The sequence below is a fragment of the Tasmannia lanceolata genome, unplaced genomic scaffold (genome assembly GCF_043159265.1).
Source record: "Tasmannia lanceolata isolate RefF3 unplaced genomic scaffold, GAP_Taslan_0.1 ptg000008l, whole genome shotgun sequence".
NCBI lineage: Eukaryota > Viridiplantae > Streptophyta > Magnoliopsida > Canellales > Winteraceae > Tasmannia > Tasmannia lanceolata.
Genome location: NW_027518685.1, coordinates 11318935 through 11335217, shown reverse-complemented (window position 1 = coordinate 11335217; position 16283 = coordinate 11318935). Strand labels below are relative to the sequence as shown.

Below are 16283 nucleotides of genomic sequence, written 5' to 3'. Positions count from 1 at the left end.
TGCACCCCATTTAATTGCTAAGCCCTACTCACCACAGTTTCAATTGTGGTGTTCTCTACTAAAACAATACTGCATAAAAAAATGCCCCCATTTGTACCAGAAGGGAAGAGAAAGTAAAATGGACAATCTAATTCAAGTGGAAACAGAAAGAAGCCAAATATGAAATACAGACGTGGTCTAAAACAGCTTTCTTTTTCACTAAAGTATAAAAACAAAGTTGATTATCCAGATATGGAAAGAGTCCTAACAGTCAATTAAGTACCACACCATTCAAAAAAAAAGTCAATTAAGTACCACCTATTGACTGACAATTTGATTCCACGATATAATACCTTATCTTCCTAAGCACAGAGAACACTTCTTGGATCAAAAGTGAACGGGGAGGAGCAAGTAATGATTGTGTCTGCCGAAATGCTTGTGCGACATCACCTTTAAAGAGCACAAGAAAAAAATAAGCCATCCAAAAGGTCATACATACATACAACATGTCGCAAACCTCCGAAAAGAAATCATTAATCCCTACCAAGATCACCCAAATTATTGTACATGTCTCTTATTTTGGACCTGTTTGTACCGCATGCCTCTTCAAGTGCAGCTGAGACCAGACTGCCACCAATGTTCAGTTCCTGGCACCATTGAATAGTATGTAACAATATAATACAAAAGTAAAGGTCTTATAACGAGCCTATAAGGAACTTCCAACTAAAATCTTGTAATGCATATAAAATAGTAAACCCATAAGAAACATCATATATATGTAAAAAAGAAAAGAGAAAGCAGGGATCTGATCTAAACTGCACATGAGAATTGATTTTGATCCGTTGGATCCAAATGCCACAACCCGAACAGATCACGAATTGGATCCAGACACACACAAAAGATCCACGTAGTTCGGGATCCAACACTTTTCATACAGTTTTGTTTTAATGCAAAGGTATCTTTGGAATTTAGTTGATAACCTCATAACTATTGCTTGCATTAAGTAAAAACAGAGAATAGAAAGAGAAAGATGATATGGATTCCTTCGATTAAACAAGGGAACTCTCTCTTTATCTTACAATTTTCCAATAAGACAGATAAAGGTTCCATAATTCCCAAAATCTCTTCTTGAAATTCAAATGCAAGATGTGACCATATCAATTATAAATGTATATTATATAGGGTCTAGTTGATTTTGCAAAATCAATTTCGCAGCCCCTTTTCTGGGAGAGAAGTGCCACCTATGATGTTAGGAAATGTGATGTGAGTGTTGCCACCTCTTACCTCGTTACATGGGGACTTAATTCACACATACACACTGTTGATGGGTTATTGACTTGTCGTTCAACGCATTGTGTATTATTTTCTGCTTGAATCTTGGACGAAAGTGAATTCAAACATCAAATGTAGGACCCAAGGGATTACCCAATTTGAATCCGCCCCGAATCGGATTCGAGCGGACCTAGGCTTGGACATGGGTCGATTTGACTGACCCAAACCCAGCCTGTCGACACCCCTACCCAGGAACGACAATATCCAACTTTAAGTTGCCTTCACGGATCAAAAAGTGTTTCATTTGATTTAGTTTTCGTCATTTCATTTTCCTTATTTTCTCTTACATATTTTTGCTATAAGATGGGTGCTTGAATCTGCAGGACTATAGAAGAAAAGAGGTTCACAGTCAGTCAAGAGAAAGGAGAGGGAGAGAAAGGGTGGAGAGAGTTGAGCAAGAAATGGATGGGAAAAGATTCCTGCATCGGTTGAAAGTCTTCCTAGTCTTCCTGGAGCATCTGATTTGTCTCTCGGACAAGCAAATGGGAAGAGGTAGGGCCTGCCTCTCAAATGATTGCATCTCTCCCTCTGCTGAGAATTTGGGAGTTCTGGATTTCAATAGATAGCCTAGTTTGGACTTGCAAAACATACAGGATATTGGGTTTTCTATTCGAGATATGAGAATTCTATTTTCTTTTCTTTTTTGAATGAAAATCGAAGATTTTATTAGAAGATAGAAAAGGCCCACGAACGAGATGGTCAGAAGCAGAATCAGTACAAACAGAAATAAAAGCACAAAAGAGAACAAACAAAAATCAGTGAGGCAAGAAATCAAAAAACTTAAAAGCGGTCTTGTCTACTCCCTCACGAGCAAAACAATCAGCGACACTATGCGCCGATCTTTTAACATGATGAAAGCGAACGTAGAATCAGAAAGGGACTCCTGAATCTCTTCGATCATATCAGCAATCGCCACGGATGATGGTGGTTCCCATCCATCCATCTGACAACATTACGAGAATCCCCTTGAACAATCAACCTACTTAGGACACTTGCATCTGAACTTCTGATTCCTTATAGTGCCGCTTTTAATTCCACTTCACTGGAACCTGCCAGTCTGTCACTCCTATAGGACCGGAGAATTCCCATCTAGTTATCCCTTGGTCATCCTTGAGAACCCATCCAATTCCAGATGGCCCTAGATTGCCCAAGCTAGAGCCGTCAAAATTGAGTTTCAAGAATCCGTGATTAGGAAGCGTACATTGAGGAGAAGCTGCCTAATTCTTTTCTCCAGAGGCACAAATCTCTTGCCAGCATCTCCATAAGTCTCCATAAGTCAGAGCTTGGTATAAATCTAAAGCTAGGAAGAATCTTCACCAAGGCAATAGTGAGGGGAATGATCTCTGTAAACACACGCAAACTTTTGGCTATGCCTCTGAAAACTCTATGATTCCTTTCCTTTGATATCAACCATAAAGAAGCCATCAGCACTACTCGCAACAAAATTCTCCCCCTACTCTTCCAAGGATCAGAAAACCAGCAGGAAAATTCTCCCCCTGCTCTTCCGGGAATTTTATTTTCTTGGTTGGGTTGTTTATTGTCAATGACGTGGTGTTTACTAGTTTCAGTAAAGTGAATTTAGCCAAAGCAATATAGTGTTTACTATTTTTTTTTTTTCAAACTATGGGCATGGAAGAAACTTAACCAGTATGCGGATGGTAGTCAGATGCTAATCAACAACTTCTATATGCAGCAACATGTGCAGAGGACACTGATGTTGTAGCTTGTAAGTGAAAATAATTGAAATGAGTGCGGAGGTGGAAAGAGAAAACATCGTTCTAAAATCAGAAAGACCTAGTATACAGGCTAAGATGGATATAAAGTCATAAACTAACCATGTTTTCATGGTCAGCAGCAATCTTATTTGTGCAGAGATAAACGGCAGGTAGAACATCTTGGGGAGACAAGGCAAGCAAGCTGTGTGACAGGCAGCGGACACAATAATGATACTACAGTAGACTCACTTGAAAAGGAAAATCCAACTTCCATCACATCAAAATCAATAAAGAGCAGGAACAAAACAAGACATCACAAAAAACCTTCTGAACATGTTGCAAAGCATTCCAGTGGCTTTTATCTTGCCTCTTTCCTGCTCCAGCAAATCAAAAGTCCGAGCAAGATGTAAATAAGGAGCAGGCTGTCCGGCGCTCCAACATGCTGCAAACGTAACTTGTTATCATGCAAGATTGCAGAAGAAATTTTCTATTCTATGGAGTACAATAAATTAGAAATTCCAGACAACATTCGCAACTGAATGGTACGATCATGGTTTTAATTTCAACCGAGATCCGAAATTTCGGACCGAAATTGGAATTCCCAAAATTTACCAAAATTCAGTCGAAATTTCGGAAATTTCGGCTCAAAAAACTGAAATTTCGTATCTTTGCACCGATTTCGGCCTTTTGGCTGAGTCTGAAACCAAAACTGAAATTTAAAACCATGGGTAATATAGACAACTAAGGGAAAATGTTGTTGGAATTGCATAATTAGAAGACACAACGGGAACACCAACCATGCTCAACAGGAGAATACTTTTCAAGTGGTAGCGATACAAACATTGAATTTGCATCCCCTGTTGGAAGTCCCTTTACAAATATATTTGGTATATTTGCTGTTTTCTCAGAAGAATTGCTTTCATTTGCAGTAAAGATAACTTCACTTTGTGTTTGAGCTTGAGCTGATGTGCTGCAGAGCTTTAAAGTTCCCTCATTGTTGCCAATAACACTCCCATAGTTACTATAATACATATCCAATGCCAAATTAATATCTCCTTCTGCTTTCTCCAGTATAGCGGCAGCATTGTCTCTTGACATACATCCATTTATTATCTTAAGAAACTGGTCCAACTCTGCTTTGTATGGCTCAACAGAAGCATTTGACATTGAGTTATTACCATTGGGACATTGCTGGGCCATAGCAACACAATGGTCGCCAACTTCGGAAGAATTAGGTACAAGTTTACTGAAGAACTTTGTTATAGTATATTGTTTATGTCCACTAGATTGTAAACTTGAACATTGTCTTGCTTTCTTCTTCAGCTTATTTTCAGGTCCTGTGCCCTTTTTCTTGGGAGAAACAATATTTTTAATGGGAAGATTGGTATTGGATGACTTCTTATTTTGACTAAAGGTGATTGTTCCGTCAGGGGTGCCCTTAGTAAATCCGGAATCGTTAATGGAAGTGGAATCATAGAGCGAGCCTGTTTGAGAGCCGGTAGCACACGTGGTGCAGGCATTTGTCTGGTCACGAAATTCTGTCTCATGCTCATAGAAATCAGAAACCGCTTCAACAATGTCTCCACCTGAATTAGTTAGCAAACCTAACATCTGATCACAGGTGACCCACAATGGCAAACAAGCACGAAGTTCTTCTACCATCCCTTCTATTCCTTTATCATTTAGCACAGTTAAATCTTGCAAACCAGGTTTTCGCATACAAGGTACCGAGCCCATTATGGACTCTGGGTCAGTTTTACTGGGAGTTTCCAAATTTTCCGAATTCATTTTGACCTCATTCTCCATGTTCATTCTCTTGTTTGAGTCGGTGCCAATATCATCCTCAGCCTTCTCATTAGTGTCCTGTGACTTTAGATGAAAACCCGACAAGAACTTGTGTTTATTGGCTATTTCATCAACCAAACCTGCAAAATGCTTCCGCATTGCAACAGCATGTTTGCTATCAAGTTTCTCAACATCCAAACCCACTGTTGGAACAACCCGCTTGGGTCTCAAGAATCTCACATACTCTCTCAGCTCATCATAGTTCGAATGTTCGCTGTATGGAACAAGATGGATCTCATTTGAACCTTTCACCCTAACAGCAAATCCATCTCGCTTTGTTTCATACATCCACCCTGTAGGAACAAAACCCACAGCCTTTGAGTACCCTCTCTCAGTCATAATTTCCTTCATTTTCGCAAAATTAGGTCGAAAATAAGGCCAAGTATCACCCAACAAATTCCAACCAATCACATGCACATCGCTCGCAGAAGCATCATCCGTAAAAGCCACACAATCACCAAGCCCTAAAACACTCAAAACTGACATTTTCCTACCATCAACATACAACATACAGTGGCATCGGCGCGAGATTTCAAGCAAAACCTTCTCTTTCCCAACTACATAAGTAGCCACAAGAAACAATACAGAGTTCATCAAACCCTCATTTTCTGCCCTAATTCTCTCTATAGCTTTCACAATATAATCTATGGATTCCTCTTGTGAGGGAAAAACAAACTTCGGGTTACAATATGTTGTATCCAAAAAAACAGCATCAGCACCCACAAATTCACTAAGAACAGGATCTAATTTCATCGAATTACAGAAACGAAAATCGCCAGTGTGAATGTACCTCTCATCTCGGCCGTCGATCGGGATCTTGAACAAAAATTGGACGGCACCAGGGCAGTGATTTGCATCAATGAGTGTGGCCTCCGATCCATCAATCTGAATTTTCACACCGAGTGATAGAGAGACGACAAAGAGAGGGGAAATTTTTAGGGTTTCGACTAGGAGACGAGCGGTGATTTCAGAGCAGAAGATGAGTCCTTTGGACCAGTTAGGGTTTATACCGGAGTAGTGATCGGAGTGAAAATGGGAGAGGAAATATGAGACGGAGAAATCACCGGATGATCGGAATCCGTCTATGATGAAGCGAGTTTTGGGAATTAGGTTAGGCTGTGGGAAATTGGAGGGAATTGGAGGGAGAGGAGATTGTTGGGAGAGAAGATTGAATGACAGGGGAGGGGGATTTGGGGGAGATTGATGAGAGAAAGTTCTGTAAGAATCGAGGAAGAGGTCGGAGGAGTTTAGGGTTAGGGTTTTGGTATTGGAAGATGGAGGAGTAGCCATGAACATGAGTGTTAGGGTTAGGGCATCGTTACTGTGAGAGAGAAAATGGAAGGGACAAGAATGAAGAGAACGGTTGCCGAACAGGGAAGGAAAACGGTGCAAGACGCGGGAAACATGTTTGTTAACGAAACTACAACTGTGGCCGCGCTTCACAAATGACAAGATCTGATATGATGTGGGGCCGTATTAATCCATATTTTACAAATTGTACGATATGGCTTAGATGATCCCAACCTTTCATTTGTTTATGGGTGCAACTCGGGCCGGTTAAAGCCAGCCCGAACCCAACCCAAAACTCTAAACCGTCAACCCAAACCCGACAAGACTTGACTCTCAACCCAATGGAGGCTAACCTGACCTAGCCCAAAAAATTAATATCGCAGCCCGAACCCAACCCGATTTCCCAATTCAAGTCAGGGTGGGTCAGGTTTGACCTGTTATGGTGATATCTTTGCCCATTATGTTTATAACTAAGCCTTTGTCCCAAACAAGTTGGGGTTGGCTAATAAATCCTTTATAAATTTTTCATGAAAAACATTAAAGAATCTACTCGGCTCAAATTGACTAAGTCTAATCCTGACACTATTTGGATTTGTCTGCATGAATCATTTTCTTCCATTATCTCGTATACAAGGTCATGTTCTCTGTTCTCTGTTATATTCCTAGCCAACAAGTCTCTCCTCACTTCTACTGAAGTCGTTTTTAGTTTGCCCCTACCTTTTTTTACTCCGTCAAATTAGCACATGCCACTTCTTCTCACTGAAGCATCCAAAGGCCTGTGTTGGATATGCCCAAACCACCCCAGGCAGTGCTCTTTATTTTTAAAGAAGATGCTTAATTATTTTTTGAATAATAGTCATCTTGCTTCAAAGTTATGCAATATACTGTCTAAGGTTGGATAGAGTTTTTGATTTTTATTCTTAAAACCCAACCCGACCCGACCTAGCTTTTCCAACATGAAAACTGACCAAACTCGAGATTCATGATTTATGATCCTAACCCATGAGATTTCTGAGGCAGGTCGTTGCGGGTCCCAAGTTACAACCTTAACTGTCCAGTACACTAGTCGCGTTGTGTAGTGCAAGGCTCACGGAGCACGAAAAAGAATAGTGACCACCCGTGCTAAACCATTATTTTATGGGCTACATCGCATATAGATATAAAACCCATTAAATTTGGGGAATTTTGGGGCGTGTTCGGCGACAATTTTTCTACGGGATTTCCCCCTTCTCCGGGTGCGGAAAATGAGGAAAGCAACAAAAAAAAATCTCGTTCGGCTACCTGACTTGCTAGGCCCATTTCTGAATTTCTAACAACTTTTTTTTGACTAAAAACTAGGATTCTTTGAAGCAACTAATATTTGCTTCTAAAGATTGTCATCAATCTATTTTTCTCATAAAAATGATCCAAGTACCACATGTCAAGTACTTTTATCATTTTTTGGGTGGGTAGGCGGGATCGAACCTGAGACTTCATGGTTGAGAAACAAGGCCTCAACTATTGAGCTACAAGCCCAACCTCACAAGAATCATTTTGGTAAATTCTATACGATGGGGGTAGTTTAGTCATTTTTCATTACACATGGGTATTCTCGTTATTTTTACCCGATATAGGGGTATTTTGGTTATTTTCCATAAATGGGGAGTATTATAGTCAGGGGTATTTTGGTTATTTTCCATAAATGGGGAGTACTATAATCATTTTACCCTATACGAGGGGCACTTTGATCATTTTTACGTCATAGGGCTATTTTAGTCATTTCCCACGGCTCATGGGTATTTTGATCATTCTCGTCCGGAATCATGGTTTCAAATTTTGGCTTTAGAATGCGTTTTGGTCCTCACCGAAACTGAAATTTCAATCAAAATTTCAAATTTCAGCCGAAATCCGCCGAAATCAAATTTACAACTATTTGTTCTCATATAAAATTTCAGCTGAAATTACAGAAATTTCAGGATAATATTAACTAATAATCCCTTAAATTTTAGATAGAATTTCGGGATAAACGAAATTTTAGCCGAAATAAATGATCGTTTTGGGCAGTAGCGATTTCAGTTACAGTATCAACCAAAACCCAAAATTTCGGATTTCGGTCGAAATTTAAAACCATGCCTAGAATAGGGTTATTCCGTTAATGTTCCGCGTTGCAGAGGCATTTTGTTCATTTTTTCGATACTACATCATTTTTTTATGACATGAGAGTATTTTAGGGCATCTTGGTCTTCTAAGATTCCAAATCCAAAGAGTATCCAAACAAGTGATTTAAAAAATAAAAAATAAAATTTGAAATCCAATTCTCTACACGGTCATCCAAATGGCATCATTTATAAATTTGTGAATTTTAAAATTATGGATTTCAAATCTACGGATATTTGAGATCCAAATTCTACTCCAAATCCAAATCGAAGGTGTATCTGGAGTATTTATTCATTGACCTACACAATTTTCTATTTCCAAAACAGACCCATTTTCAGAAGGCTCCGTTCCTATTGATAGGGGTGGCCAGAACCGAATTAGACTAGAAGAACCGAACCGGAACCGAACTGTTTAAAAATACTTTGGGTCCTGTTCGGTTCCACCGAAGAACCGAACTTTTGAATATATATATATATATATATAATATTTTTTATATTTATATTATACATATACGTATTAATATAAATTACTTATAATATTAATAAGTAACAGATAATAATATTCTTATAATAAGAAAGTAACTTATATTATAACTTTAATAAAAAAAATTATAAATTATAATTAGTAATTAGTAATTAGCCATTAGAATCGGAGAACCGGACAGGACCAAACCGATTATGTTCGGTCCGGTTCGGTTCGGTCCTACTATGTACTACGGTTCGGTTCGGTTCTTACGGTTTATGGAACCGAGAACCGGGAACCGAGAATCGAAAAAAAAGTAACCAAGGACCGAGAACCGAACCGGTTGGCCACCCCTACCTATTGACATAAAAATGGACGTAAAATGAACATAAAACAAATTTTATGTCTATTTTTACATTGAAAGGAACGGAGCCGAAGTGTTTTTCATTTTTAAAGTGGTTGCCATTTGGATATGTGGATTTTAGAATGCTGGATTTCTTCAAATTTGTAGATAAGAGACAAGAGAAGAAGCGAACCAAGAGTCGTTTTCTGACTTCTCACCCTTCTTTTCGTCAGCAACAGAGTAGCAGATCATCCCATGTTTCCAGGTTTTATACATCCCAAAATACGGGAGAGATTTCTAAAACATAGATTTCCTACTTAAAATCCAAGAAACGTTGTCAGGACAACATACAACAGCTTGATCATGAACCTTCTTTTACACTGTTTTTAAAGACCAAATTAACTCTTTGCACCAGGAATTCTCTAAGGCGGATCATAACATAAACATGGGCGGATCAGATTCAAAATCCGGCCCATTAAGAAATTAAGACCCATACTAATTGCCTTTATGGGCTTCCGCTCTTATCCATTTCACTGGACCCAAGTATAAGCCCAATAAAATAAACGACCAAAGGCCAAACTTCTACACAACAAACTCAAAAGTACTACGTGGACAAGGCCCAATTTACTTCCAAGCCCACACAAACCCTACTTAGAGCGAATCCTGGACGCCAAACTCTCGCAAAATTCCACCTCATAGTCTCCATCGACGTCTGCATTTCCCTTTCATTTACATCGAACAGAAAGACGCCATCTGTCTCTACTTCTATCCCTCTCCTCCACCTCCCCAACAAGAAAAAAACAGGAATCCCCCAAATGAGGATTATTCTTAGTTGCGGCAACTGATAAAACACACAAAGAAAAAACAAAAACCCTAACCCTAACGATCTCTTTCTCCATGGCCTCTCGCAAGGTCTTATCCTCCCTCCTCAAATCCTCCATCCGCCGGATAACATCATCCAAACCCTCCTTCCGTCCTTCGCCCCCTCATACCTCTCGTCCTTCTCCTAATGGTTTTCTCCTAAACCGCGCTTTCGACTATGCTACTGCCGCGGCCGCCACCTCGACGGCAGCGCCACCTCCGCCTCCTGTGAAGGGAGCCGGACCCAGCGGCAAGATCACCGACGAGTTCACCGGCGCCGGAGCAATCGGGAAGGTGTGTCAGGTGATCGGTGCCGTTGTTGATGTCAGATTCGACGAGGGTTTGCCTCCGATCTTGACGGCGCTCGAGGTTTTGGATAATTCGATCCGTTTGGTTTTGGAGGTCGCGCAACATTTGGGAGAAAACATGGTGAGGACGATTGCCATGGATGGGACGGAAGGGCTCGTTCGAGGGCAAAGGGTTTTAAACACAGGCTCTCCGATCACTGTAAGTTTTTTACTCTGCTTTTTTTTTTTTAATGTTTCATAGAAATCGGCTATTCTCTGCTGCTGATAGTGTAGAAATTTCTGTGATCGGGGATTTCTAGGTCAATGTAGATTGATGTTTAGGGTTTTACTTTTAAGGGGGTTTTGGTCAATGTTATGTTTCACTGATTAAGGAGAACGCAAAATGTTTGTTTTTGATGGATTTGTGTAGATGTGAAGCTTTTGATTGCTTGATGTTAGTAAATCCAAGTTTTAGGGCAATCTCTTTTCCCTAATTTATAGGTTTGTTTCATTTGGGTTTGTCGTGGATTGATACTCATTGCTATTAGTGTTAATTTTGGTGTAGGATTGTTCAGTCGGAAATGGTGGATTTGGTTGAGAAGATTTTTGATCCTGTAGAATTACCTGTTATCTGTCTATTTACTCGTCTTTGTGGATGTAGCTTGTGGTTTAAACTTTAAACTTCTGGGGTTGTTACCTTCTAAGGCTTACACTGGTTTGACTGACAGTGTGAGATCAATTTGAGATGCTTTTAAGTGATTTTGCTTGCATTTGATTTAACGTGAGGTCTGTGTTTTTGAATTGATGCTGGAAGATCATGAATTCCATTAGGACAGTTCAAGGATTGACATTGTGGATGCATTGTATTCTTGCTTCTTCTTTGTTGATTTTGATACTTATCTCATATTTTTTTTGGCAGAGGGAGGGGGTTAGATTAGGATCTGTTTGCCTGTTTTGTTGTATTTGCTTTTATTGACTGTTCCTCTTTATATAGCAATGTTGATTTCATTTTATGGTTTATGTTTGTTTGTTGATTAGGTGCCTGTGGGTAGGGTTACCCTCGGCCGTATCATGAATGTTATTGGAGAGCCGATTGATGAAAAGGGTGACTTAAGTAAGATTACTTGAATCATTCTCAATTTTTGATATTTTTTTATGAAATGTTCTTTTCCTACATATGTTTTTTGGTTACTTTGGTTACAATCACAACACTTTTGATATTGCTTTTTTTTTTTGCTTTAATAGAGACCGATCACTTCTTGCCCATCCATCGTGAAGCCCCTGCTTTTGTTGAGCAGGCGACTGAACAGCAGATTCTTGTCACCGGTATCAAGGTATGCTTTTTTTCTTTTTTTTTGCAGTTTCTTTATGTATTTATTTTATATTATTGAATTTATCCACTTATTAATATATTTAACTGAACTTAAAACGTACTGCAGTATTACTATTCTTTCTTTCTTCCCCTTTATTTATTTTTTCGTGTTTCATTGGATATTTCTGACCTTTCTGTTTATTTTATTCTATACATCTGACACACATTGCGTTGCATTCTACAGGTTGTGGATCTTCTTGCACCTTACCAGAGGGGTGGAAAGATTGGGTTGTTTGGTGGTGCTGGTGTAGGGAAAACTGTGCTTATCATGGAACTGATTAACAATGTCGCTAAAGCTCATGGTTGGTCTTAGATAGCATATTCTAAACACTCTTTGATTTTTGTTTGTATCTTGCGTTAAATGATTTTTTTGTTTGCCAGGTGGTTTCTCTGTCTTTGCTGGTGTTGGTGAACGTACTCGTGAGGGTAATGATCTGTACAGGGAAATGATTGAGAGTGGTGTTATTAAGCTTGGAGAGAAACAGGTATATAATGTTGCATTTCATTCTGTTTGAATTCCGCATGTTCACTAGTGGCCGTTATTTTTGTATTGCTTTCTTTCTCATTGATTCTGTCTTTTCTATATTGCAGGCTGAAAGCAAGTGTGCTCTCGTGTACGGGCAAATGAATGAGCCCCCTGGTGCCCGTGCCCGTGTTGGGCTGACTGGACTGACGGTAGCTGAGCACTTCCGAGATGCTGAGGGGCAAGATGTGCTTCTCTTCATCGACAATATTTTCCGCTTCACCCAAGTAAATCTTTTGCACTTATGAACTTGTTGAAAATTTATTCTTTATTGTTTGACAATTGGTAACAAAACTTTGCCTTCTCCTGCCTATTCCACAGGCAAACTCTGAAGTGTCTGCTTTGCTTGGTCGTATCCCATCTGCTGTCGGTTACCAACCAACCTTGGCCACTGATCTGGGAGGCTTGCAAGAGCGTATTACAACAACAAAGAAGGGTTCCATTACCTCTGTCCAAGCTATTTATGTGCCTGCTGATGACTTGACAGATCCAGCTCCTGCAACTACCTTTGCCCATCTTGATGCCACGACTGTGTTGTCACGACAAGTTCGTTAATCTCATTATCAGCCTTTAAATTGTTGGGTCGGCAATTGATTCTTCTTTGTTTTTATGTATCTTATTATCACCTTCTTCTGATGAACAGATCTCAGAGCTCGGTATCTATCCTGCCGTCGATCCCCTTGATTCCACATCTCGTATGCTTTCTCCTCATATTTTAGGACTTGAACACTATAATACTGCTCGTGGAGTACAACAGGTTCTTCAGAACTACAAGAATCTTCAAGATATTATTGCAATTTTGGGAATGGATGAGCTAAGTGAAGATGATAAGTTGACTGTGGCTCGTGCGAGAAAAATTCAGCGGTTCTTGAGCCAGCCTTTCCATGTTGCTGAGGTGTTCACCGGTGCTCCTGGAAAGTACGTGGAATTGAAGGAGAGTATTAATAGCTTCCAGGTAAAAGAAATTTCCTGATAATTGTACTTTACATTGATTAGGAAGGCGATGTCTCTGGCACACACACATGCACACACAAGTTATCCATCTATTTATTCTGTATGTGTTGGTGGCCAATGCAATCTTTCTTTCCACAGTTTGAGGCAGTAGGCATACCTGCAATTTTTGGCATTATTTGCCTTGAATTATACTTATTTGGTACCATTTTCTCCTAGACCTTGAATTTGTCATTACACATTATCTGAAGTAGTACCCAGCGCAAAAACATTCTATTTTATTAGTGAAGTTTCTTCCTCTCTATCAATACAAGCCCGCAATCAGAATGAATTGTAGCAGGCATTGTTTCTTCCTTTACCTCTGTACTCTTTTAGGGGCTGTGTGGTTTGTGGAAATCGAAGCTGGGAATAATAGTGGAGATTCCTGGTTCCCGCCCGTCCGTTGGTTTTTTGCACTGGGATTTTGCAAAGGGATCTTTCTCACCCTCATTTTCCTGCTTCTTCCCAATTACAGCTGGACTCCCGCAGGATCCCTATTCATTCCTTCTTACCAGTAAACAGAGCGACCCCTTGAGAGAGTTAGCTTCACTGAAATTGTTCTGTATCTGTTTTCCCCCATCTTTGAAGGGAGAATCCTCACACAGGATATAACCATAGATATGATCTTTCCGCAGGTGAAAGGAGAGGATTTTGAACAGTTTTTGAATAACCTGCATTTCCCTCCTTCCATAGAAACCACAATGTGGCTAACGACACTGCTCTCCTTAAAATTCTACCTTTAGAGGTGCAAGGCACTGAGAACCGACTATCCAAAAGCTCTTCTAAACGCCTAGGAAATATCCAGGACATCCCAAAATTATCCCCGATGCGACGTCATACTTCCCTTGCATACGAACAATGAATAAAAAGATGGCCCACTGATTCACTATCCATCACGCAAAAAGTGCAATGATCTATGATCCACATTTGGCGATTGCGAAGATGATCCACGGTAAGGATCTTGTCTTGGAATTGTGTCCACCCAAAAGCACGGACTCTAGGAGGGACCGGAATACTCCAAACTTTAGAGAAAGGAGAGGAGTACGGAACATATGCAATATGTGAGTAGAAAGATTTTACATTGAATATGCCAGATGTGCTCCAAATCCAAACCCTTTTATCACTCCTGGCCTTGCTATTGTAGTCAGACTCAAGCAATTGGATGAATCGAGGAACTCTATCAATCTCTTTGTCAAAAAAAATCCTTCTGAAATTGATGCTACAATGAACACGACCTTCTGTCCTTTCAAAATAGTCTTTGAAAAACACTTCTTTATATTCTTTTTTGTGTGTTTGTTTGGTTTCTTATAGAGCATGCTCACTTGTTGGGATGGCATGTATGTTCCATACGAGATATCTTCCCTGCACTGCATTTTAGTAAGTTATATACATATAAATTGGTAATTTGGATGGGTGTCTCGAGGATTTGCCTCCCGGAGTTAGAACTTAGAACTAGTTCAAGCTCTATTGGTAAGCGGGCATTGCTCTAAAATTTGATTTTACCATGTGTATCGTCCACATCCTTATTTTCTCGTACTATTAAAAAAAATCCTTATTTTCTTGTAAGCTCTATTGTCAAACGGACATTGCTCTAAAATTTGGTTTTATCACGTTTACCATCCACATTCTTATTTTCTTTTAAAGTTTGCATTGCTTGAAGGCGGCTTTTGCTTTTTTGTTTCTTTCTGTTAGGTAATTCAAGGAGTGGTATTGTTCAACCTTATTCGGTGCTTTAATACTGTTATGATCTATGACTGTTTGACAGGGTGTTTTGGATGGGAAATACGATGATCTTCCCGAACAGTCATTTTACATGGTGGGAGGAATTGAAGAGGTGCGGGCCAAGGCCGAGAAGATTGCCAAGGAGTCCTCTTCTTAAGTCTGTTCTTTTGTAATTCAATAATTTGATTGATATGGGCAAATGCCTGTATGCAAATTTTTTTGTGGTCAGCAGCATTTGGCTTTCCGCTTTCCATTTTATTCATCACAGGATTGTGGTAGGTTAGACTGAATGAGCCAGGGTCTCTGCTCTGGGAGGCCCCTTTTTTAAGCCAAATAAAGCGAAAAATGGGCGGACATAATTTAATATTTGCTTTTTTCCTTCATTAATACTTATTCCTATTGGCCTACCAGAACAGCCATTCAATGTATGCTCTTGATCTTTAGGCAGTCTTTGCAGGTTTCTTTTCTTAATTCCTTGCCTTTTAGTTGATTCTTTTTCTCTTGCCTTTAGAAAAATTGCATGAAAGATGTTCAAGGAGTGGGATTATATGCTCCTCGGACTACTATTGCTTGCAGTCTAGCCGCCGTGGCCCAGTTGTTCCACTCAAGGAATGCCAAAATTGCATCACAATTCACCAAGCTAGCCGCTCTTGCCCTTCGAATTAACTATATAGGCTACTAATCTGATGGTTCAGACAGTGCATCCAATGCATTGTGGCCCCGCCCTCAAAGATTAAGATTTCCACTTTCTTAATATATTAGCACAATAGCCAGGAACAAAGGTTCCGGTATATTCTTGTTTTTTTAATACATGATAATGTTTTATCTAACAGAGGTCGATTTGAATAGAGGATAGCAAGTCCGATGAAATAAATCCTATATGGCAAGGAGTTTGTCATGAGTGACCAACCCAGATAAAATTGGTGAACAATATACAAGGCAATTTTAAGATTTACTTACGAAAGCATGAATAGTATAAATCATAAGGGCTGGTGTCAATTTTGGCTCGGGCTCGCTCGAGCTCGGCTCGAATCCTTAACGAGCTGAGCCGAGCCGGCTCGCCAGGCTTAACGAGCCGAGCCCGATTTAGGCCAAGCTCGGCTCGTTAAGAATTTAATATATTTATACACTAAAAGGGTTGTCCAGGGAGTGAAAGGGGGAGGCAAAATATGTCACTTCATTTTAGGAACCCCATTTATTACTTGGACCACCCCTCATAGTGTAAAAAAAGTAGTCAAATTACACTATATAGGGCTGTCCAGGGAAGATGAGGGGTGTGAACTTAATATAACCTAAGCTCGGTAAGGCTCGCGAGCCTGACCGAGCCGAGCCCGAGCCTGGTTCGAGCCCGAGCCGAGCTTTTGAGCTTAACGAGCTGAGGCTCGGCTCGGCTCGGTTACACCCCTAAGGGCTACCGATTGAGGAG

At 40.0% G+C, this 16283-nt stretch overlaps 2 protein-coding genes across 7 annotated transcripts in view; one reads left to right on the top strand and one right to left on the bottom strand.

The window, feature by feature from the left end:
• Positions 1-6304, bottom strand: part of LOC143884348 (DNA ligase 6-like) — a 29657-nt gene extending 23353 nt beyond the window's left edge. For 5 of the 6 annotated variants that reach the window (XR_013252820.1, XR_013252821.1, XR_013252822.1 and 2 more), the window contains exons 1-5: positions 3824-6304; positions 3351-3468; positions 3147-3228; positions 524-626; positions 333-429 (exon numbers count right to left, since the gene is read on the bottom strand). Coding sequence is in view for 3 of the 6 variants with exons in the window: in XM_077387859.1 (XP_077243974.1) it covers positions 333-429; positions 524-626; positions 3147-3228; positions 3351-3468; positions 3824-6167 (2744 nt within the window). In the remaining 3 variants the exon portion in view is untranslated. The remainder of the gene's footprint in view (positions 1-332; positions 430-523; positions 627-3146; positions 3229-3350; positions 3469-3823) is intronic. The other variant, XM_077387860.1, reaches the window with a different exon arrangement.
• A 3481-nt stretch (positions 6305-9785) lies between these two features.
• On the top strand, positions 9786-15264 carry LOC143884347 (ATP synthase subunit beta, mitochondrial). Its single transcript, XM_077387858.1, has 9 exons — positions 9786-10470; positions 11289-11364; positions 11496-11584; positions 11807-11924; positions 12004-12107; positions 12214-12372; positions 12467-12691; positions 12789-13100; positions 14901-15264. Exons 1-9 carry the CDS (start codon positions 10000-10002, stop codon positions 15012-15014), a joined length of 1668 nt encoding a protein of 555 aa, XP_077243973.1. The 5' UTR covers positions 9786-9999; the 3' UTR covers positions 15015-15264.
• Positions 15265-16283: the final 1019 nt, after the last annotated feature.

What these genes read in the sequence shown, in the direction of transcription:
- LOC143884347 (XM_077387858.1), top strand. Translation starts at nt 10,000, where the DNA reads ATGGCCTCTCGCAAGGTCTTATCCTCCCTCCTCAAATCCTCCATCCGC. An exon ending in TGATGAAAAGGGTGACTTAA is followed by an intron (nt 11,365 to 11,495) that starts GTAAGATTACTT and finishes TTGCTTTAATAG; the next exon opens with AGACCGATCACTTCTTGCCC. An exon ending in ATATTTTCCGCTTCACCCAA is followed by an intron (nt 12,373 to 12,466) that starts GTAAATCTTTTG and finishes CCTATTCCACAG; the next exon opens with GCAAACTCTGAAGTGTCTGC.